The sequence below is a fragment of the Opisthocomus hoazin genome, chromosome 10, assembly GCF_030867145.1.
Source record: "Opisthocomus hoazin isolate bOpiHoa1 chromosome 10, bOpiHoa1.hap1, whole genome shotgun sequence".
In the NCBI taxonomy this organism is placed as follows: domain Eukaryota; kingdom Metazoa; phylum Chordata; class Aves; order Opisthocomiformes; family Opisthocomidae; genus Opisthocomus; species Opisthocomus hoazin.
In genome coordinates, this window is record NC_134423.1 from 23671885 (window position 1) to 23695295 (window position 23411).

General features: G+C 46.3%; 1 protein-coding gene across 3 annotated transcripts; it reads right to left on the minus strand.

Moving 5' to 3' along the window:
• Positions 1-4125: 4125 nt before the first annotated feature.
• MINAR1 (membrane integral NOTCH2 associated receptor 1) lies at positions 4126-23049 on the minus strand. 3 transcript variants are annotated; one of them, XM_075432155.1, is made up of 5 exons: positions 22890-23049; positions 22024-22138; positions 13897-16237; positions 12128-12382; positions 4126-7942 (listed from the first exon to the last, which is right to left on the minus strand). In XM_075432155.1, exons 3-5 carry the CDS (start codon positions 16189-16191, stop codon positions 7745-7747), a joined length of 2748 nt encoding a protein of 915 aa, XP_075288270.1. In that variant the 5' UTR covers positions 16192-16237; positions 22024-22138; positions 22890-23049; the 3' UTR covers positions 4126-7744. The 3 variants fall into 3 exon arrangements, with proteins under 3 accessions (XP_075288270.1, XP_075288271.1, XP_075288272.1); XM_075432156.1 differs by having other exon boundaries at positions 22879-23049; XM_075432157.1 differs by lacking the exon at positions 22024-22138.
• Between the last annotated feature and the right edge of the window lie 362 nt (positions 23050-23411).

A 23411-nucleotide genomic window follows, 5' to 3' on the forward strand; every position in this document is an offset into this window, starting at 1 on the left:
CACGAGCACCAAGTTCTCTTCTCACTGTCAGACAAAGCCTTGAAGAAAACAAATACTGTCTAATACTATCTGAATTTCTGTCTCAACACTCTGGAAATCCAGCCCTCCAACCTATTCTCTTCAACCAGCATATAAGCAAGCCCTTGTCTTCGGTTATTTGCTAGATGTTATCATAGCTGTCTTCAACCTTGAATACCAGATTAGCAACTCTCTTTCAGTTGGTGAAAAGGCTACAAACAGTAATTCACTCTTCCAGCAGAAAGTGACTTTTCTTGCTTAGTAAGAAAATACAAGTCTAAATCGAGATAATTTCAAGTAATTTGATCATTTACTGACTGTTACTTTTCACTCTCTTCCAATCAGCACAGGGTATAACTCGCAGGGTAACACATCCCGTTCAGCCTCTCCAGACCAGAGCCATGGTTAAGAGGCTCATTTTTAATCCATTGCATTCAGAGACATCTGCTTTTGAACCTTTGAACTAAACGCCAGGCAAAGGAGCTGAAACCCAACTGTACCAGCTCACAACGCCAAGATTTTCCAGGCCCTAACTGCATGAACAAATATGTGCAAAAATACATATCTGCGTGTGGCATGTACTCATTTTTAATGGTTACCTGGCAAAGTCTTCAAGGCAGGGCTGTTTCAAAGAATTAAGTGCCATGAGGTGAGGAAAGCATGAGTCCTTCTTTATTCAACAGCTGTTAGCCATACTAGAAACTGCACCATAACATTAATTTTGCAGCTACAAGACATTGGCCTTGAACAGAATTAATGCATGTGCACACATTCGCTACACAGTCATAAATTTTAGTAACGCAATTTTACAAGTCTCTTAAAAGGTAACCACTGAAAAAAAAAAAAACAGGCAACAGGAGCGCAGGGTAAAGCTCAACAGCAGTATTTCATCACCAAGACAAGGAAAGAAGACAAATGGCTCAGCCTCCTTGGGTCTCCCCTCTCCCCCTACCATTACTTGGGGAAAAACACACAGCACAACACAGACTGGCTTTACTGCAGTAAGTGTCAGCCCGGCAGGACAGCAGATCAGTAGGATTTTTCAGTACAAGCAGAAATTTTTCTGTCACTAAAGCAGAGTTTACAGCAAGGCTTTTCAACAGGGATCAGACTCCCTGTCATTTCTAGGGCCAGGCAGAATAATTAGCATTTCTCCATTCCCTCTTCCAGGTAGGGCTGTTTTACCATTCGTAATTCCCTTTTTCCCCCCCTTCCAGGGGGGGACACTTGCCATTGTGGACATGGGCTGGAGACCCACCACCTGCTGGGGGCCAACATGCAGACAGCACACCACATACAGGCTCAAAATAAGCACGGAAAAGAGAGCAATATTGTTGTGAATAGCAGTATTTTACATTTTTCTTAAAGCACCAGCAATCAGAACTGCACTTTCTTACCTGAGGAGTTCACCCATTGATTTTCATCCTTAATAAATGAAATCAGTTTTCAACCCTCTGGTTGCAGAGACTGGGCTAGAAATGCGACTTCCACAAAGCCCAACATGAAAACAAATGGGAATCATCTTCGTAACCCTGCCATTTCCAGGGTGGTCTCATGATGTTTTAGGGGTGGGTGAGAAGAAGGACCAGGTCACATTTCCTCAAGTACTGTCAACTCCACCAGTGGGACAAGGAGATCTCAGATCTCACAGGACTTTTTAGCTGAGGCCAAAGCATCAATGTCTGGCAGAAAATTCCCTCTATCTACTAAGAAAATCTGGTTAACTTTGAGAAAAGGCAAGATCTGAGCCTGTACTGTATGTCCAGAGACCTGCTTAGTGTCTCAGAAGAATATCCCAAAATCCACAGATCCAGGCTGCGGAAGGGCAGAGAGAAGCAGGATTGGGGATGCGTAATAGCTGCCACAAAGTTCTTCATTTCTAAAAGCCTCCAGAATCAGCAGCAACCATGCCTCCAGACACCCACTATCTCCTCAGCCCTATACTGTATTAAGCCTTGTGTACAACTTCCCTGGTCTGGCAGAGTTTTGCACATCTCCCCAGTTCCACTGCTGCTCCACCACAACCAGCAACGCCCAGTGGTACCGTGCACAGGCCAAGCACAGTTGCTTTCCTGTGCTGGGCTCATCCAGGATCATTAACTAGTCTTCCTTGAAAATCTCAGTCTATTGCTTTTGGGAAGGATTAGATGTACTGCTGCTTTTGGAAGAGCTTCGTGGCTTTCCTACACATAGTTTGTGCTGTATTGCAGAAAATAAATAAAACCAAATGGAACTTACTTATGGGAAGAGCTTGGCTACAGACAGCCCACTTCTTCCTTATTTGAAGATATTTCTTCAGTTTCTAAGTGGACTGTGAAGACTGATGTAACAGCCTGCAAGAGATTGAGTGGTCCATGGTCTCAGAAGTCATCCAAAGTGACCGAGCTTGCTGGAGAACTACTAGCAGAATAGCACTTTACAAGATATAATGCTTTTTCCTGAAAAGATAACAAAGAGAAAAGAAGATGAAAGAAAGTATCTCATCGTTATAATTATTCCCACAGTTGCTTGCCTTTTCCCAAACTACACACCAACACAACTGACCTCTCCTTTCTACAGGACCACGCTGCTATGGGCAGGCTACGGGCTACTTTCTCTTCTGCCATGTGCAGATTCAACAGGATGGAGTCACAGGAGCACCTCAGAGGGCAGAATATGGCCCCAAGATCCAATATTTTGCTTCTGACTCTTTTGTGCATCAGGCAGAGCCATTCCTCAAAGCTAGATCTGAAATAAAGAATTTATTCAACCAGTACAGCTGATTGCTGTGAGCGATACATTCAAAGAAGCACAGAGAGTGCAGGGCTGTGCCTTGGTCCCCGGTACAGCGTTGCATGCCTATAGGAGCTTTCTTCTACCTTGGGACTCAGCAGCTCTATCCAGCAGCTGCTGGCAGCTGCCTCATATTCCAGCACAGCGACGATCCAGATGAGGTCTATATACCTTACATATCCAGCTCCTTAGCTGAGGAAAGCTGTGCCAGAGTGCTTAGGGATTTTTTGCACAAGCCTGGTCAAACTTCACATTTTTAAGTCCCTGCTCCTGGATTCATGCTGTAACATCAAAATCCAAAAGGCAGATCTACTTGTAACCTTCTGGACTCAATAGGTACAAGAGAAAAAACCTGAAACTGATGCAAATCCATGGTACCATCTGCAGAAATAAAGCCAACATGAAATCGTGAATCACAGTCCCTCCCAAGTGGACCTGTGATGGTGTGCAGCCTGACTCATGACTCGTGAGCACCCAAGGGTCGAGCTGGTGGCCCGGCCCCACAGGCAGCGCTCAGCAGGACTCCTAAACCAATGCATTAAAGGTGCTTATGCAGTAGAGATGAGGAAATCAAGATCTTATATTACTACGTTTTCATGTCATTGTTCATTATTTATATATGTCCTGTTTTCTGCGGCTGCCCTTTGCAACCTCTGAAGCTGGATTATCTTCAGTGGCAGGCTCAGCTCTATCTTTGTTTCAACACCTAGAATTTCAAGACACCCAGGTTTTGCAATTAACAAGTCAAAAGCAGCAAATTAAACTCATATAGAGGTCCTAAGCACACTGATTGAGTGTTGATAGGTGACTATAAATAGTTATCTACAGCACTGACTTAAAAGGCACAGTGGTTGTATAAACATATAAGTGAAATAGATACCAAAATATTAGTCGTGACCTTGTTAAAACAGTTGATATGTCAAAACTCAGCCATAAACTAACCTATAAAATGAAATATTATGATTAGTGTCAAGAGCTAATCTCCCAGAAGCCTAGACAATGTGATGCAAAGAGGCTTTTAAAAGAAACCCAACAAACTCATTTTTCATTATCTTCTGCCATCTTATTATTTCACAAGTGAGAAATCCATTAGCAATTCTGCCAAGAACTAGATAGGCTGCTTAGTTATCTAACACTGAGACACTTGCATCCCGTGGCTATCTTGATGTCCCTGGAAAAAAAAAAAAGAGGAAAAGCAATGGAGTAATAAATTATTATAACTGTTTCATTAAAACTTAGGACACTGTAATTTTCAAGTTTATTTGTTATTATATTTAAATGAACCAAAAGGCAACATTATACAGTAACTTTATAAAATAAAATTATTACATAGTACATTAACCAAAGTCCATTAAAAAAAAATCCTAAAAAGTCATTTGGGGACAGATCCTGCTTGTGCTCTTCTGCACACATGATTTATTGAGCTCATTTCAAGCAGCATTCTTGTTTTAGGAAAAGCAAATGGGATTTGCCCCCAAAATCGAATATCTTTTTTATAATTCTTGCAGTTTCATTTTATCATGTGTAATATATCAAGTTTATAAGGCATAAATACAAAAAACAGTTCAATATGCTCATCATTATTTTAATTAATACAATCTAGGACACTTTTTTCAGTCACACCAAGGATTACAATGTACCTATAGCTTTATTTTTTTTATACAAAAGTCTATCATGTAGTATACAGTATATTCTAGTTGGTAACTGGTTCACAAGGTTGATCACAATATTCTTGCAGGTTAATATTGTCAGGATTTCACCTAGCTTGTATACTCTGTGCTGAACTGCAGGGTCCCTCCTTACCAGGCTGCTCTCCTCCGGCAGCAGCATCCCACCGCTCCATCTGGTTACCTATTTTAAGCGAAGAACTCTGTGCCAGATGTAAAACCATTGGGGATGGCTAGGGATGCACATCCCAGCGGTGCTGAGGAGCTGCCGGAGGCAGCCGGGGAGCGGAGGAGATGGCGAGGAAGCAGCTCCCAGAGATATTTGCAGAGTGGGAAGGCAGGGAGCCGGGCTCTGCTTTCCCTGCTCCCCTCAGGCTCCCGGGACGGTGGAGATGCTCCCAGAAGTTGCGGGAGCCAAATCAAGCCCCACATGGGAGAGAGATCTGTGCTGAACCATGATCTCCACCTGCCCCGATGGAGACGGGTGCCACTGGCTGCTTGTGCAAAGCGAGGATGGGCGAAAGCACCTTGATAAATTAGGAGCAGCATGGATGCTTGGGATGCTCAGTGCTTGAGTTGGGCCAGCTCCATGTCACACATGGCTCCATAACCTGCCAAATCCTCCCCGTGATTTTGGGCATCTCTAATGCAAAGATTCCTCTGGTGTCGGCGGGATGAGTCTTGCACAGACAAAAAAATGCCTGCACAGACAAAACAGGGGTCCTTACATCTCTTCTAATGCATCAGTGCAAGAACAGCCCCAGCCCGCCCCGTCATCAATAACATCTCCTGCACCCTCCTCACATCTCCACTTAGATATTCAGGTATTTCCTAAAAGCAGACTACTGAGATGTAACAGAGCAAACACCAATGACTTTGGGCTGGGGGGCTGCAGGGTCAGAGCGCTCGTGCTAGCAGAGCGGGGGGTTAGTGAAAGCAGGGGGGCTGCCCAGTGTCCATCCCAAACCCACCCTGCCCTTCTGAGGGACTTGCCACCACCGGCGTGGGCAGCGGGGCACTGACACTGTGTCACCACGGGGCCACGCTGCTCTTTCCGACAGCGCCTCGTGCTTGCTATCGCCAGGCCAAGGAAGGGTGTAAAAGGGCTTTCTATCACTACCTGGAACCAGGAATAGATTTTTTACATACACAATCAACCTAAATTGTGCATAAGGTAAACTGCAGAGCAATGCCCTCCAGAGCATATTCACATGTCTAAAATTAGATATCTTGCTGGCAGCTCCAAATCATCCCCAGAGGTTTCTCTACCTGTCTATATTTACTACGTACGGATCCTGAGCTCCTAATCTCAGGTGCTCTGAATCATACCATAACCCAAGGCAGCCTAAAATAGGCAGTGTGAATTGCTCCCTCCCTGCTGTGACTCCATCCTGCAGCATCGGGGAGGAAGGAGAAATAATCTTGGTATTAGGAATGGGCCCAGGCTACAGAATTTGGGTCAGGATTCAGGCCAGGCAGGCACAGATTTTGGTCTAGGGGCTTATCCTTGTTCTGTATTTGCTGATGGAACACTCGACCCTGTGCTTACACTTGTTTCTCTGACAGATCAACGGTCCCAGGGATCACCTATCCCTAAATAAGATACAGCACATGAGCAGCGCATAAACAGCTCTCCAGCTGCAGGAAAGAACTGACACACATCTCAAGTCACAACAAAGCCTCTGCCTCCCACACACCCTTTCCTCACTACTTTTTTTAAACCAGCCAGAAACAAACAGCGAGTGCGGCACATCCCGGGGAGCCAGAGGAACGAGCATCCGATGCTTTCCTGGCTGCTGTGTCATCGTTCAGGGAGGCTGCTTCTGAAGAAACCAAATTACCCTACATAAAGAGCATTCACTAAAAGAATTTCCTGTCCCTTAGAGGACCAGCAAGATCACATTACTTCCTGAAAATACTTTTTTTTTACTTTTTTTTCTCATCTATACTTGACAGAAGAGTAATACTGTCTGGGTATTTGCTTTCACTAACCATGGCAGGTAATTTCTGTCATAGCTTGAGAACTCCTTTGAACCCGCTATTTGCATTTGGGATAAAGCATCAAATGGGCATTTCCCATGGGATACAGACTGCTTGCTGTCCAGTGGAGTCAACCATCATTCTTAAGTACATTAGCAAGAGGGAATCGAAAGATCTCCTCATGCCGAATGCATTGCATGAACAGCAAGTTTCCACTAGTGCTGAAAAACTGTGCCCTTAATATAAGTGCTCAGTAACCACCAGCCTTGCTGTTTGAGGAGCACTCTGAACTGTATAGAAGGCTTGTGGGAAAGGAACCTCCATTAGTACCCATTATGCTGTGATTTATGTTATGGGCTTAAAATAGCAAAATTAAAACAGTTCTATTTAATCTACAATCTAAAAAAGGCACAAAGACTTTGTGAAAAAAAAAATACAACTGTTCAGATTACATTTCCAAGAACTTTAACAGAGCGTTGCTTTGATTTGCCAGCTTTACTTGCTTGGCAGGAGCGACATTGAGACAATTTCACTGTCTGTGGAGGTAAAGAAAACCCTTTTGCCAAGGCAAGTTTGCCAGCTCTATGCAAATGTTATTCAACAGAAGCAACTAAAACCTCCCATGATTGTTTTAAAACATAATCTTTTTGGTCTGCAGCACATTGCACTTATCTAAGTACTCCATGATGACAGAGTGGGTCTTCGGGCAAGACCAAATACAAAGAGCCCTTTTTAATCTGAACACAGGAATGAACTCTGTTCATGGCTACACAGTCTGCTTTCAATCAAATGATCATGAAATACATAAATACTATAAAATAAATACAATACATTCAGAGTTTTCTACATTGCAGAGAGCTTTAAAACTTTCCTAGGTCCCCGATGTAACGCATATAGAACATTCCCTTCTATACAGTGCTACCTCCATGTACCCATACCTCCACTAAATGCAACACAGCTAAGACAACCTTCTTCTTTTGCCTGGATTCTCATCAGTCTCTGATTCTGTAAAACATTATATTGTTTCTTTAGGAAAAAAAAATATTGCACTTTTAAAAATGCATAAAAATTGAACCGAGTTCCCACTAACTCTGCTACACAGTCTGTTATTTAAAATAATACTTCTTAAAAAAAAAAGTTTCTCTAGTTGTTCTGTGTTTTGCCTACGTTTACAGCATTCTCCATCAGGATATCTTCAGAACATTCTTCCTTAGCAAATTCCTTACAGTCTTGCCATCAGACGTTCGAAACACAGCGTGAGCTATCCAAGATACACGCGGCTGGGAGTCACGGGTCTGTCTGCAGGCTCAGGATTTCATTGTACAAATGGGAACTACAATGACCAGAATAACCGTACAAGCCGCCGCTGCTATTAGGGCAGCTATCTTGCAAACCTTTGCTCTTCTGAACTCAGCCTCTTTGCGTTTTAATAAGGAATCATAGCCAGGAGTATAAATGTCTTCCATCCAGTATTCTAAGTTGTTTGGATTTAAAGATTCTTGAGTCTAAAAATTAAAAGGAAACAGTTGTTAATTGTCTGGGATCTGTCATTAATAAAATAAATTTAAAAAGCAGATGTGCCCGAAGGCCTCCCAACTGTATCTGGGTCTGCTGTCAAGACAAAGTGGGTTATTGCCACTTCTCACATCCCTTCAGCTCCCAGTTCCAATTCCATAAGGCTGACAAAAGTGGCAACAAAATACTTTCAAAAAATAAACTTCTCCAACAGTCTAATTCTGCTGCTAAATCCCTCACGTACCTCTGATTTGCCGGAAACTTCGTCATCTCTCATGGCATTTAAATAAAATCTCTTTAATCTGCTAGACAGCAGAGATGTCAGCAACTACCGGTCTGTTACTGCTTTTTAAATTATTAAAGCCCAGCTGATGGGAAGGGTTCTTAACATAAACTCCTCATGCACTACATTTTATAAAGCTAACCCTAATTCTGCTACCGCAACTCGCTTGCAGCCCACGATTGCCCAGCCCCATCCAGCCTTCAGTCCCTCTGGACATGCCATTTTACAGACCCCCTCTGGAATGACAACGCTGGGGACACCATCCCTTCCTTCTAGCATGGGAATACACAACGGCAGGCAGTGGGTGCTGAACACCCCACGGAGGGACTGTAGATGGGCTTCCATGAAATCACCTCAGCTTCGAGCTCTCCTTCCAGCTCCATCTTCCGAAAACCACCTGGGTGCGGGATGCTGGCTCAGTTTTAGGGGCAGGAGGAGAAGGGGAACTGGACACCCAGCATACGATTTGGTACCACACGTTACTCTGGACCATCTCCACATTTAACCCCAACAGCACAATCTATATTTCCACAGGAGGTGATACTCTGCTCTTTACCAAAGTCTGAGTCTCTCTGGGTTCGAGATGATTTTAAGAGTATGCTTAAGAAATTAAAGACTTTGCCATCCCATTCCACACAGGCAAAAAAAAAAAAAAAAAAAAAAAAAAAGAAGGAAATCTGAATTAGTCAGAAAATTAAAGGCAACCTGGGGAATTTTATCAGTGTCTCCATCAGAATGTGTTTTTTAGGGATTTTTTTTTATCTTTTAGTTTTTTCTTCATTAGAATTTGAGCTCTTCCAGCTTTGTGTTACCACCTTGCTTGTTTTTTCGCTTCATTCTTTCTGTTAGGGAAAATGGGGGGGGAGGGCGGAAATGAAGGAAGCCCAAACACTAGGCATTATATTGCACTTACCAGCAGAAAGGAATAAAGCACAAACAACATTCTGAAAAATTACAGCTTTTCCTCGAAGCTGTCTCCTGTGTCTGGGGCTCCAAAAGGCCATTCTTTAAAAAAATGAAAAAGATTCCATACAGAAATGTTCCAGTGAGAATACCATAACACACACCATTTCTGTGCTCGCAAGGGAAGCAATCCATAGCTCGTTGGACTCTGCACAAAGAAACTCCAGCTGACTTGAGAGTGATTTGGGTAAGCCTTTAATTGGCTAATTCAGATTTTGTGGCCACAAGCTACTGGCTGAAACCTTGCTTTGCCTGAAAGTAGTGTTTGCTTTATGTACAGAACTACTACAAGAAGTGACTTTATAGTTACCCCAGAAATAAACAATTAAAATTGAGCAACGGTTTTATGATCATTTAACAGAGATGTCTCCGATAGCGCTAGTATGCTGAAACAGAGACCATCAGCCGAGGCTGAGATTGTACCATTCGGGCTCTAAATGACCTATTCCAGCCTTGTGAAAAAAACCAGCAACCTCGTCTCTAAAGGCATCAGAAAATGGCCTGACAATGTTCCATCCCAGTGGGTCACCATACACAGAGCAAAGCGACGAGATCTCACACTCACCCTACACCTGGGACAAACTTTTGCCTGACTAGTTTTGCAATTTCTTTTTTAAAGGAAAACCCAGTAGACTTGTCAAGTGCCAGGAGAAATTTTAAATAAACAAAGGTAGACATACCCCAAAGACAGCCTGGCTGTGCTTCAAGGAAATTACAGTTTTTGTCCTCTCTGTCTTGGTATTGACCTTTTAACTACTTCAGAAGGAAGATGCATTATTAAAAAGGCCCATTACTGTTAATCAGCTTCCTTTCCCATTTCATTGCCAGACGTAGGAATGTTCATTAAAGCATAATGTATTTACTTTCAGTTCTAATAAACTTAATCACTGGGGAAAAAAACCCACTCATCAGTCTGTGTCTGTTTTTTAAGTTTGTCAGTAAGCTCTATTATAAAGTCTAGACATGGGCTTTGCAGAGTAGATGCAACTCTGACAGTCCTTTTGGAGGTAGAGAATCAAAACAGTAAAGTTTTATCACCTTTATCCTAAAGATAAATGATGGCAATAAGCCGATTTCTCTGGTTTGCTCACAGTTGCACAGAGCTCCTTGCAGGGAACGAAACTCCCCTACGAGGAGCAGATGGAGAACACTTCTCCCAGGGGAGACTTGCTTCCAAATAACACCTCCCTTGTTGCCTCTGCGCAGCAGGTAAGGGATGCTTTGTGATTGCCTGCTGCAGAGGAACTTCTTTCAGCCTAGTCCTCCTCTTGCATACAGTATGCAATGCCAGGGTTAGCAATTTAGTAAGCCCTCTAAAGCTTTTAAGATCCAAAAAGCAGCAGGCAGCTAAGGCAAGATGCAGCCCGGTCCCTGGGCTACCTGGTTTCTCTCCAAGTGCACTTGGGCCACAGCAAGGAGCCGGGGCTGGTGAGAACAGCGAAGTTTTCACAAGATGAGCCATAAAGTGAATTTGCTGTGCACAAATCCCTGCACAAACGCTCGTGGGAGTTGCACTACAGCACTGCGTGGGTGATGGTTTTAATTCCAAACCAGCTAATGCAGGGTCCTGAGGCATGGCAGCTCTCCTTGGGCTATCCAGGTCTTTCTCACAGTATCCTGATGCTCTCCTAGGGCTTAGTCAGATGGGTTTGGAGCTGGGTTAGGTACTTCAGCACTGAGCCATCGAGAGCTGATGTGGAGCTGCAAGTCTCATGCATGCCACCTTCCCTGGCAGACAAGCTTTGGAGACAAGCAGAGTGTGCCTGAGTACGGCTGCACCGCACAGACCGTTGATCACAGAGCTGTGCTAGGGTGGCACCGATAAGCCCCGAGCTGTAGGTTAGTGTACCCCAGTTGTGCCAAGCCTGTAGCTAGCTGAGGCAGCTTGCTCTGCTCTGGGGCATGCCCCCACATGCACGGAGCCCGAAATGCCTGAGGTCAGCACCAGTCCCCCAGCAGCTCTGCATGCTGCTGTATAAATGCATATAAACGACATGCAGCGATCTGCGCATCTGTGTGGATTTCATTATGTGATGCATTTTGTGTTTCGTGACCAAATACTGCAACATTTGTTTGGTCTCTACACATTTTGGGTGGCATTCTTCATGATTCCTCTTTAAACCTGTGCTCAGATATCTTCCTAGATGTCTTGTGTTTATCAGGCTAGACAGGGTATCCAATGTGAGCACTCAGTCCTGGGTCTGGGAAGCCCATTATATATCAGGATTGTAATTTCAAATACACCACAGTTTGGGAAAATTTAAATCCAAAATTTGAATTTGTCTCCCAGTAACTTGCTCTGTTTGTTGCAGAAGAGCCTGCACACTTCCAAGCAAACCATTCTATGACTCTATGAACTCAAATGCAAAGAAGACAGACCATTAGCTGTTCCGCTCTTCACATGACTCTGGTTTCCAACAGCCACTTCAAAGCTGCAGCAGCGATGCATTTCAAAAAAAGTTATGGTATTGAATATATTCTACAAGTATTTTATGTCTCATGTTCATAACAAAACGGAAAAAGCCCTAAAACTTAATTTCTCTGTGAATAATTCAGACAGAACAAGGATAGAAGAAAAAGCAGCAATGCCAGCTCCTGCACCACTCTGCCTTGCTGCAGTTAGGGTCCCGTTCATCTCTACACCCCTTTATCCCTAGACTCTTCTTTAGAGCCACTAACACCATGATGGCTTAGCAGACATCTCTCCATTGCAGAATAAGCTGGGAGCACCAACCTGTCAAGAATCACCAGTCAGCAATGGAACATCCACATTCTTCTTTGTTCCTAGCCAGGATGGGTAGGCATCAGCAAGTTTAGAGGCTCAACACTGCATAGTTTCTCCCTGAACTATCCAAATCCCTCTTTAAATGCATATTCTGGCAACATCCATTTGCAATCAAGCCATTCAGATTAAACAAATGGGACTCACTTGTAGATCCAATGCTGCAATCTTGCCTTTATCCCCCGAATTCCTTGTGTATTCCTCTATGGTCCATGAAGGCTGGGCGCGTTTCACTTCAGCCAGCTCTGTCAACCTCATGTCTGTGTACAGCGGGTTGCTCTTCATGTGTGACTTGAGTGATGCAGGGTAGGGATGAGGACTAAAGACTTGTTCAATCAAGAAAGCATCTTTTGGTTGTTTAGAGAGTCTATGTGGCTGTGGGATTTCGTATTGCCTGTCTGCCTGCAACAGGGTTCAAAAGAATTTGAGAGAAGAAACAGGACTATGAGGGGGTTAAACACAAAGGACAGAGATATTCCTTTCAGACTCACCATATGATACTGCTTAAGCCGTGGCAAGAAAAGTACCAGCTAGGACATAGGTTTTGAATGGCCTTAATCCATTTGCCCACCCCCTTCTTACAACCAGACCAAAGAGGTATTTTACAGACACAGCTCAATATTCACCATAACATGGACACAAAGCTGATGCAGAAGAAGAAATTTAGGTTTTATACTGTTTACAAGTTATAAAACTATTCTGAAAACGGTCCTGACATCCAGAAAATCCTAGAAGATCTGGAAAAGCTGAGCCCCATGTAGGCTTCCAGGTTTCTGTTTCCAGACCAAATCTTAACATGAAGAAGTCTCGTGGGAAGTCCCCAGGTAACACCCACTTGACACCACACCATCCATGGTACCAAGCCAGTGTCAGCCACGGCCTACTGCAGGAGTGAGGAAGGGACATTCAAAGCCAGCATTTCATCCAGGGCAGTTCAATGTACAGAAAAGCCAAGATTTTGGCTTACTACGGTTAACCTTCTTCCCCTTCTGCAACCTGCAGTAACCCATGGTTTGTGGTTTCTTGTTCATCCAGCTGCACTTCTTTCCATCAAATTTCTTCCTCTCCTTTCTAAACCCTTCTCTGCCCCCTTTCCCCCCCAAAAGGAGGCATGGCATCCCCGTCACATGGTCCCAACTGACAAGGGAGCCGAATGACCCCCAGCCCTCTCCACTGTCCATGAAACAGAAACAACCGCCCACATCATGCACAGCTGCAACTGAGCAGCAACCAGAGCCCAGCACAAGGACGGCCACGATAGCTCTGTGATCTGTGCGGATGGCAGTGGGCAGCTGTTGGAAGGGATGGGCAGAGTTTTTCTGAGAGACAAAACCAAGACCACAGCTCTGCTGCACTTCCTCAATGGGAGGATTAAGACTCGTGTATATGACTGTGAAAGCCAGATACAGAGAACATAACTACAGTTTGCGTCTCACAGTACACGTACAAGGATTCTTTTCTTGAGGATTTGAATCCATGAATCTATTTTGTTGCATTTTAAATATGCACATACTTCTGTGATAAAAGCCATCACAATGCAATTTCAACATATCCCTTCTAAAACAACCACTAGAGAAATTCAATTTTCCTCACGCCTTTTTCAGCTAAGTTAATTACCCAGCTTCCTTATATCACCACTGATGATGAAGAACTCCATCATCTTCGGAAGATCTCACCCATATCACCCCACTCCCTATTCAAAAAAGCAAAGTGCTTCTAAGGAACAACTTGACCATATTGCAGCTGCCAGGTGAGAGAATACAGGTACAAAATCACTCAATTACGGTAACAATAAAGACAGGCATAACATGGCAGGGCAAAGTATTGTCATACCCTGACACTTGCGATCACTATGGGAGATATTCGTAACTAGATTATTTTTAAGTGCTTATTATGCGAGTTAAAGTTCAAATTACCTCTTTAGATTTCCTATGCCAGTCCTTATTTTCTCCTCCATCTCTCTCTTTCATCTCCTCTTCTGTAATGCCAACTTGGTTGGTGTAAGTAATAGCTCTCCAGTCTCGGGGAGAGTTGGAAATACTTGCTATTTTGGATTCAGTTGCACTATTTTCCTCTGTTAACGATCTTGATGATCTTCTAGTAAATAAACTTTTTTTTAAGGCTTTTACTCGAAGACTCTCGCTATTACTTCCACTGGCATCTGAACAGCACCATTCTGGATTATTCTCTAGTTTGCCTCCATGAGGAGTATTGTGGCACTGAAATATCTGTGGGGAGTTACTCTCATCTGACACAGCCTCACTTGTCAAAGAATTAAGATCTATTTGTACGCTGACCTTCTCTGGCTGCTGAATTTTTTGATCCAACTTGCTCAATTTTCCGAGGACCTGGGAGATTTCTTCTCGGACGCCTGAGAGAGATTCCAGTTTCTTCTCTATTTCACCAATCCTCAAAACTAATTTGCAGACACTCGTTTTTAGTTCATCATCTGTGTTACTGATATCTGCCCGGACCACTTTATCCAATTTGTTACAGGCACTCCCATTGGAGATTTTAGTCAAATTGTGCTCTGGTGAGCTCTCACAGTCTGATTTATGCACCTGAGACAAGGAACCGGTGCTGTTGTAGCACGAAGACTGCATCACTCCCGTGGACCCGCTGATACTCATGTCATCCAAAAACCGGAAAATGTCACTGATGTCATCGCTCACGATTTCAGAGTCATCATCCGACTGCTTAAGAGAGTGCCGTTCTCCATACTTGGTTTGGCCCGCCGCACACAAATCCTTGCATTTCTTGTGGTCCAGTACTTGCTCCGTTTGTGTCCCAACACTCGTGGTCCTGTCAATGCTTAAGATCTGAACAGAAGTACAGTTAATGCTTTTATCCTTAAACTTTTTGACTGGCTCGTGTTTCTCCACATCTAGAATGGAAGGAATTTCCTTGGGTTTATGCCCATTTGGTTTCACAGCGTAGTTTGCCTGCATAATTGGTTGCTGATCCTTCACGTTTAGGTAGGACTGATGCCTGTCAGCTGAAGGAAAGTTTGGAGATGGGTTGTTTGAAGTCTGGTATCGCGGTTTCTCTTCAGACTGCTTCCTATTAAAAAACGATCGTTCAAAGTCAGGTACCTCCTCAGTATTTAAACTCCAGCTTTTAGCCGGCCAGGCAGTTTGCTTGGCTGGCTTTCCAGTCCACTTTTTTGTGTCCTGGGGCCCAAGAATAGTAGTTGGTCCAAAATATGTCGAAGCTTGAAGATCATCTAAACTTTCATGCTTCGCTCGTCTTTTGTCTGGTATAGGAGAATAAACTGGATTCAAGTACTGGCTGCTGTATGGCATTTCAAAGCTGTGGTTGAAGAAAGCCTGCTTAGAGCTTTCTTTCCTATTCTGAGGCTCTCTGTGTCCATCTTCTGGCTTTTTGTTGGATGGTATTAAGTTGGGAGATATTGTAATCAGATTATGAAAATCTTCTTTGAATATATTTCTTTTCTGGACACACGACTGCATAACAAAAGGCTCATCATTTGAAATGAAAGTTTCTTTTATGCCTGCGCTTATAGGCAAGGAGTCCTGGTCTGAAATAGATTCATTTTCAATGTTCATGGGAAAGTATGTACTCTGCATCTCGCATGGAGGAGACGTGGCGATGGAGTAGGATGCCAGCGCCTGCAGCCTGTCCAGAGAGGCAGCCCGGCCCTTCATCTCCTTATTAACGCCGAGTAAAAAGTTGGGTTCTGATGAGGGGACAAACTGTTGACAGTCTTTGCAGTCCATCTTCCTGCATTTTGAAGACCTTCTCACTGGAAAGCCCCGGTTAAACTCCTGGTCGTTCAGCTCGCAGTTGGGCACGCAGTCTGCCATATTGCAGATTTCTGTGTCAGATCTACAGGATTCGAAGGACTCTTTCTTCTTCACTTTCTGCCTTGCAACTGGAAGTTTCTCCTTGGCCAGTCCCCCGTTCATTTGTATGAGGTTGAATATTGTTACTATATCTGCTGCAACCATGATTTTCTTTGATTGCTGATTGTTTACAGTGCATCTCATTTTGTCTTTGAACAAAGTCGCTGGGAAATTAGGATCCAGGCAAGCAGTGTAAAACAGCACGCTTCTGAGCTTGGCCAACTGGGATAAATCAAACCTGGCACACAGGGACTTGCAGAGGTCCTGGTAAGAAACAGTATTCTGCTTCGTGTCCAGCTCCTCCAAGATCTTCACCAGGAAGATCGAAGATTCCTGGTTGGACTCCATGCCTTAAGCGTATTTTGCTGTTTAGCCTGGAAACTGCGTTCCACTTCTACAGCAACACACAACAGCAAACAAAAAAGATTGTAAGTCACCCACAGATAACATTCAGGACCTGACTCCCTAGCCACGCAGTCAAGGGCTTGCTTGCATAACCCATCCCCATGTTTCTGAACTCCAGGCTGTAATCTTAGCATCAATGAAATCAATATTTAAAAGGAATCAGGATTTCATCCAAGGAGGCTCGTTTCTGTCAGTGTGTCCTAAAGTGAGCAAGCGAATACAGAACAGAAGCTTTGGAGGGGCTGAACTAATGGCAGACAGACAATCCCAGCCTGCTCGCTACAGGCTTTCACAGAATTTCTTACCAGCTTGTGAGAGGTTGAAAGTACAGACATGTCAAATTGCTTGGCAATAATTCTAGCCCTAGACTAACCAGAGATGATCTACCACACTATGACAATGCCAGCTGTTTTCATATCTGACTGCAAATGGCTCTTAGGAAGGTTTTCTGAGAATAAACTTCTGACATGTTTTTGGAAGCACATAATTACCATCTTGCTTATTTAAAAATATTTTCTCCTCTACTCTGAATTACCTCCTCAGGATACCATGACACTTTTTGCAGAAATGCCTTTTCCTAAGTTTATGATTTAGGAATGGAAAAGCTGCCTGGGCCCACGTGAAAAATCTGTGTGAGCCCCTTTTCAGCCGCAAAGTGCAAAATTTAGAAAAGAGCAGAAACAGTTAGGAAAAAAAAAAAACACACCACAAAACAAAAACCAACACTGAATCTTGAAACCAATCCAGCAGATGTTAGAGGGCTGGCTGCCAATCAGGGTGGATTTGAAGGCTGAGAAATATCAAGGACAGAGAACATCCTCTTCAGTGATGTGCTCCCAGAGAAACCCGGGGAGTGCAGTTCCATTCACCAGCCCGAAACGACAGGGCAGAGGTGGAGAGCAAAGGCTGTCCATTTATATGGATAACAAGAATAGCTCAGGCAAGCACAGCTAACGCTAGCAAACACCTTGGGAAGGATATAAAGCCCTGTGCTCTCAGGATTGAAACCAACCTCTAGCTATTATGGATTAGGAAAGGATGTTGATGGGGGGCAGATTATTCTTCATCTGCCTACTGTGAATATCCTTGTCGGTGTCTCTGCTGCTGGCTGCTAGGAGAGACAGAGCACGGGATGATGCATTCTGCCAATTCCTATGTTTGGTCACTTTGTCTTTGTTATTCTTACTGATAGGAATGACAAAAATATTTTCCCTTCCCCAAAAAGTTATGGTATCTTCCCCCATTCACTCCCACGCTTAGAAGACCCCTGGAACTAGTCTCTCTGTCTGCATCATGTGCAGAATATCCACCCAAATGGCAAAGCACAAAAGTCAGGCTTGCAAGGTTTCTTATTACTCATCTAAAAAGTCACCTCCCAGCCAAAAACCTCAGCACTCCTGAGCACCGCTCCAGGAATACAGGGCTCCTGTTCCCTCTCTTGTAAGCCTTTCATCTTGCCCTGACATTACACACTGGCAATCGCTATCAGTGTCAGAAGCCAACCTACATCAGCTTTCGTAGCAAACACCACAGCAGCATCTTCCAGAGAGAAAAAAGAAAACAGGTTGCCCATAAGAATATGAAACAACTCTCCATGCAGACTTGGCTGTTTATTTAAGTAGCATCTTGCTGCTGCGTATGATCCAAAGTTGTGCCGCAGCAACCCGAATGTATTTCTGTGGTTGTAAACACTACTCTCAGAAACCAATGGCTACAGGGATTTTCCAACACCTCTGCTGCATACATGTTTGCTTTTAAAGCTCGTGTATTATGCATAGCAGCACAACTCTTCTTCCAGCTGACAAAAGAGCCAAAATGTTATATTGCTCAGTGCTCGGCTGCAGAAAGTAAGGCTAAAAGCTGGAGGAGAATGCTTGTATCCCCTTTTTCTTTACCAAAAGTGTGTGCTCAGGGGCACAGCCTTTTTAACAGCCTGCCCTTGTATTTCTCTGACCTGACACTGGAAAATGAAGTTCCCAAGCTAGGTCCAAGCTGCTGTCTGCCACCAAAGCCACCAAGCACTCCCAGAGTAAACTTCACATGTGGGGCTCGGAGACTTTCCCAGCTGTCAGGGGACTCGCACTGCAAGGCAATTTTCTGCATGTTATAAATCTGCCATTTGAGGCAAGAGTGGAAATCTGTCTTTTTGTCACCTCCGTGCTGAATACCAGCAAAAGGAACTATCTCCTCCCATTTGTAACTTCACAGCTCCTCGCAAAACCCTCACCTGGATATGCGTTTTCACAGCCCAATCTACACGCTATACGCTGCGTGCACCAGCCTGCCAGCGCCCTGCTTTCTCCCTGCTCGTACTCCTGCTAAAATGCACAAGCAGCCAGTCTGCAAGAATACATTTCTGAAAACTGTCAACCCATTTGTCCCCTACCTTCCTGTCTTTACTCTCTTATACCCATGAGAATATCCTAGATACAGTTTCTTGGATATTTTTGTTTGGTACCAAGCCATTCTTAGTGTACCCCTCCCATCAGAGGTTTTAACTCCAATTCAGGCTTCTAAAGCATATGAAGCTAGCAAAACTTAGGTGCAGTCTGATTTTCAAAGGTGCTTAAGCGCTGACAAGTTCGGTAAGTTCAGTGGAAGCCCTGCATACCCCCAAATCTCACGTTGCTTTCATTTAGCACCGACAAGGAGCCTTGGTTTGGGGACTCCAGTCCATACTCAAGCAGGAAAGCACTGGCACTGAAGCACAGACCCCAAGCAGAGGAGCTCTGCTAGACCTGGTTTAGCTCAAGCTGGGACCCCATGCTCCCAGACTCAAGCCTGGGAGGTGGCAGTCAGCTGTAAAGCAGCGAGGGGACAGGAAGGTGACAGAGGCTTTAAGACGAGGGTGACAGGAGAGAGCTGAGGCTGCTGAGGTGGGAATTCGACCAGTTCTCTCAACTGAGGCTCAGCTATGGGAGCTGGGAATTGAAAAGGCAGGTTGCAAAATCAGATGTAGGCCTTGAGGAACAGCAAGCTAGCTAGGAGCTGAAATAATTTCCTCTTCACCCCTCCACTGTTCACAAACAGCTTTCTGGTGTGAGCACACTTTAGGTGCGAAAGGTACCTTTGGGCTTCAGCCTGGGCATGGAAATGGGTGCTCCCTTCTGCCAGGGCATCAGAAACGTTGCTAGTGGAGCACGCAACAGATTCAGGCTGTGAAGAACAGGATGTATTACCCCATGAGGATAATACAAAAGGGCCTTTAAGTCTTGTTTCCTTAGTCAGGGATGCGAAAAACCAGTGCCAAGGTTTTTAGTGGCACATTAAGCTCTCCCATCTCTTGTCAAGCCTCCTAACAGCCTGTGACAGAGACAGGTGCCTCTTGGCAAGTCACCCCGGGAGCTGCCACATCCCAGGTGCCAAGCACTTGGCCATGCACCGTCTCAGCTGTTCTGTCCACGTTCATTCATTAGCTCTCAAAGCAGGACCAGAATAGACCTGGCCGTGGCACATAAATGCAAAGCTCCGAAATGAGCACAGGAAGACCTTTTAGAGAGGGTACAGGGTCACGAATCTGTCAAAAGCAACAAAGTGAATGAAAGCACCCACAGCAAGAGCAGCAACAGAGGGCTTCCTCGGATGGCCTCAATTCCACCAACGTCCTCGTGCCTTACCTTCACTACCAGCAGCCACATGCACCCTCCGAACCACTCCCAAGCTGAGTTTGGTCTCCAGAGACACAGAGCTAACCACACACAGGGACAGGATCTCGTTTATTTATCTTCAGCAAGACAGTCTCTGACCAAAGGAGCCACTTAACATTTCATCTTTAATGATTTTTGTTATATTAACACTGGGAGGGTTGCTTTGACTCAGCTTCCTAAGATTTGACATTCGCTGCTCTAATAGCACAATTATATCCCAGCATGGACCTGTACAGCATCATATTGCACAGCTAGTCGATGGGGTCTGACTCTCCTTGCACGCAGATGAGCTCCAGGCTTACCACAAATCAATGCCTTCTTGCCCTGCACCAAGAGCAATGAACTGAGTTCTCATCTTACCATTCACCCACTATCACAGCCTCTGGAGCAGAAGACCAAGAGCATTACGACTGCAGTCTCCATCCCTAGTGGAGCTTTCTGCTGCATAAAGGGAATATACTGTTCTATTTTCTGGTGTCTTTAGGAATTAAGCCTCTGTAAAACCTCTCCCCAGTGGTCCTCCAGACCAGGGGCACCTGCGTCCTCTTACAGGCAGCTTGCTTCCCAACTGAAACACCATAACACACTTTCCCTCCTCACCACCTGCGAAATCAGCGCCAGGGCGGGGAGGTCCCCTCACCTCCTGTCTACCCTACAAATTCCCCATCCACAGGAATTCCTGAAATTGCTCTCCAGGTGCTCTGGCTACCCTCCCCTGTGGCACCTTCAGCCCAAACCCTGCCCCACCGCATCTGCTGAGGGCAGCGCTTATCAGAGCAGATAAACCCCAGCACGGGATTCAAGAGCAAGTCCCACCACTCGCCTTCCCTGAGCCGCTGCGGGGTGGCGAGGTGCCTTGCACGAGCCTGAATCGTGGCCACTGGCAGACAGACCACATTATCTTCCCCTGTTCTTTCCTCCTTCATTTCCTTGCCTGCTCTCTGTGCCTCTGACATTTGCTCTCCCCGTTTCCCAATATCCACAGCAGGTGCAGCTCGTACACAGCCGCGGTTGCTGGAGTCATCATTTCCCCTCTCCCTTTGATTTGCCAGCCGAGAGGGAAACAGCCTCCTTGTTTTGCTTTCCCCCACGGTGACTAACGGGCCACCCTATAATACCACTACGGCGCCGACAGACAGAGCAATCCTCACATAAATTCCCCCAGAAAGAGCCAGCTACTTCAGTGCAGGAGAGCATTAATACAGAGCCTGTGATATGCTGTTTTACTATTAACTTGAGCTCATAAATCTTTCAGCCTGTCTTCCCAGCGCCAGATACTATAAAACACGGCAGGCAACGCGCGCCTCGCATGAAACATGTAACGCATCGAGACGGAATGCAGTTTTTGTTTTCTCCCATACTCACAAATCCATTCCTCTGCCAAAACATTAAGAAATTTCTGACAAGCGAATGGGCACCTTGAGCCCCGTCTGGCTTCCACCACGCACGCACACGGGAGCCAGCTCTAGGGGAAACAACGCCCGTTTCTGCACACCTTATTCCTCCTGCCGCTGCTCGTTAAGAAGAAAACTAAAAAGCACACTTTGGAGCCCTGCCTGAGCAATGGCAATCGCTTCTCTCCACCTTTCATTGAAAAGTCCTCTTGAACAGCCCGACGCGGGCAGTCTCCTCCGGACCGTTCCCCCGGCTGTGCGGGGTCGGGGTGGGCCCCGCTCCCCGGGGCAGGTAGGAGATGCGTGCTGGCTCCCCGCCTCGCTGCTGTGATTTTTATCCACTCCTCTTGAGCAGAAGGGGACGAATGCCCGCAGCCTGGGAGCTCACAGGGCTTGTGCGCGGGCTCTCGCCAGCAGCTCGCTGCTCTTCTGCACAGGAACGACGCACGCTTCGCACCCTCCCGGGCATCCCACCGCCAGCCGCATCTGCGCTTTACCGGGGGGGTCGGCGGGGACCAGCGCTGGAAGAAGTTGCTGTTTTCTGGCTCTTACCTTGTGCGAACAAGCCTTGTAAAACCACGCTTTACAAAGCCAGCTCCTCAACAGGGGCAGGCTCTGCTGTGAAAGGACTCTGCACAATGCTTCAGACCCCCTCTCCCCCCCCAGAATTCAGCAGTTTTTAAAGCCTCCCAGTACATAAATTAATGGGGAACTTGTGGATAAAGGCGGCGTACCTTCACGGCTGTGTCAGGGCTCAAGTCAAACAAGGTTTGCCATCGATTTTCTCTTGCACAATAACATTAGGCTGATTATTTGCATTCTTCAGTTATGCAATCCAGGTTAATGTATCTATATGATCCAGAAAAGTGCAAACAATCATTCTAAAACCGTGAAATAAATTATTTGAATTATTACTGCATCATATTGTCTTTTCTTTGCCAACTATTGGCCCATACACACACAAATACTGTCCTCTCAACACGTTATTAAAGCACATCCAAGTCCCATTTTCCCCGAAAATTTTTGCATCACGGGACACCATTGCAAACGCTGACAGATAGACACAAAAAAAGTCTACTCGAGTTAAATGGGAGCAATCGGTTCCATCTGTGGGCAACGCATGGCAAACCTCTAACAGCCTCACTGCCACCCCGGACCTGGCTCTGCCCAGACCGGCTTGCTCGCCCTGGTGGGTCCAGATTCCCTGGTCCCCATCCCCGGCGCTCCCTACCCCTCCAGGCTCCCCCCTTGGGGTTTGGGGGTCCCCCACTCGCTCGCCTCCAGCTGCCCACGGGCAGATCCAGCTGTGCGGGACCGAAGTGGAGCTGCCAAAGTCACAGATGGAGTTTCAAGATTTTTCAGTCCTCCCTTTCCTGGGGAGCCTGACGAAGAGGTGGGACCCCAGGGCACCCGCCGGGGACCGCGGGGGCTCCGGGGGGGGATGTCCCTTACCCGCACTTACCCCACCTGCCCCCAACCCGGCGGGGGGCAGCCGGTGCTGAAGCCCCCTCCCCGGCACCCCCGGTTCCCAGAGCACCCCTTATCCTCGGCGCCCCTTTCTGCCAGCCCACCCCCCTCCCTCCCCGCACCTGGGGCTCACCCGGGGGGGCTCCGCCTGCCTCTCGCCCGGCCGTCACGGCCGGCTCCGCCGCTGCAGCAGCCGCTTCCCAGCGAGGAGGAGGAGGAGGAGGAAGAGCCCGAGCCCGAAGCCCCAGCAGGATGCCATAGCGCCGGGCTGCGCTGACAAAGGCGGCAGCAGGCTGGCATGGGAGGAGGGATGGGGGGGGGGGGGGGGGGGGGGGCGGGGAGGGAGGGGGCTGCACAGGCCGAGCCTCCCCGCGCCGCCCCCGATGCGGGGGGGGAGGGGAGGGAGAGCCCCGAGCGCTGCGGCAGCGGCCGGCGGGGCTCGGCAGCCCGCAGGGACGGTGCGCGGCCCTCGGCTTGGTAAAAATCATTATTATTGCTGTTGTGATAATTACGAGTGGGGGGGGGTGGACCGGCGCGGGGTCCCGGCGGCACGGAGCCCCGCAGCCCCCCGGCCATGGGCGCTGCCGGAGGGGAGCAGCCCCTGGCTCCCGCCGCACCGCACTGTCAGCCCCGTTATAGCACCCCCCCCTCCCCC

Excerpts from the sequence above, each read along its gene's own strand:
- MINAR1 (XM_075432157.1), bottom strand. The coding sequence starts at position 16,191 with ATGGAGTCCAACCAGGAATCTTCGATCTTCCTGGTGAAGATCTTGGAG. Across the intron at positions 12,383-13,896 it reads GGCATAGGAAATCTAAAGAG|GCAGACAGGCAATACGAAAT; the intron begins GTAATTTGAACT and ends ACCCTGTTGCAG. Across the intron at positions 7,943-12,127 it reads TTGCAGCATTGGATCTACAA|ACTCAAGAATCTTTAAATCC; the intron begins GTGAGTCCCATT and ends TTTAATTTTTAG.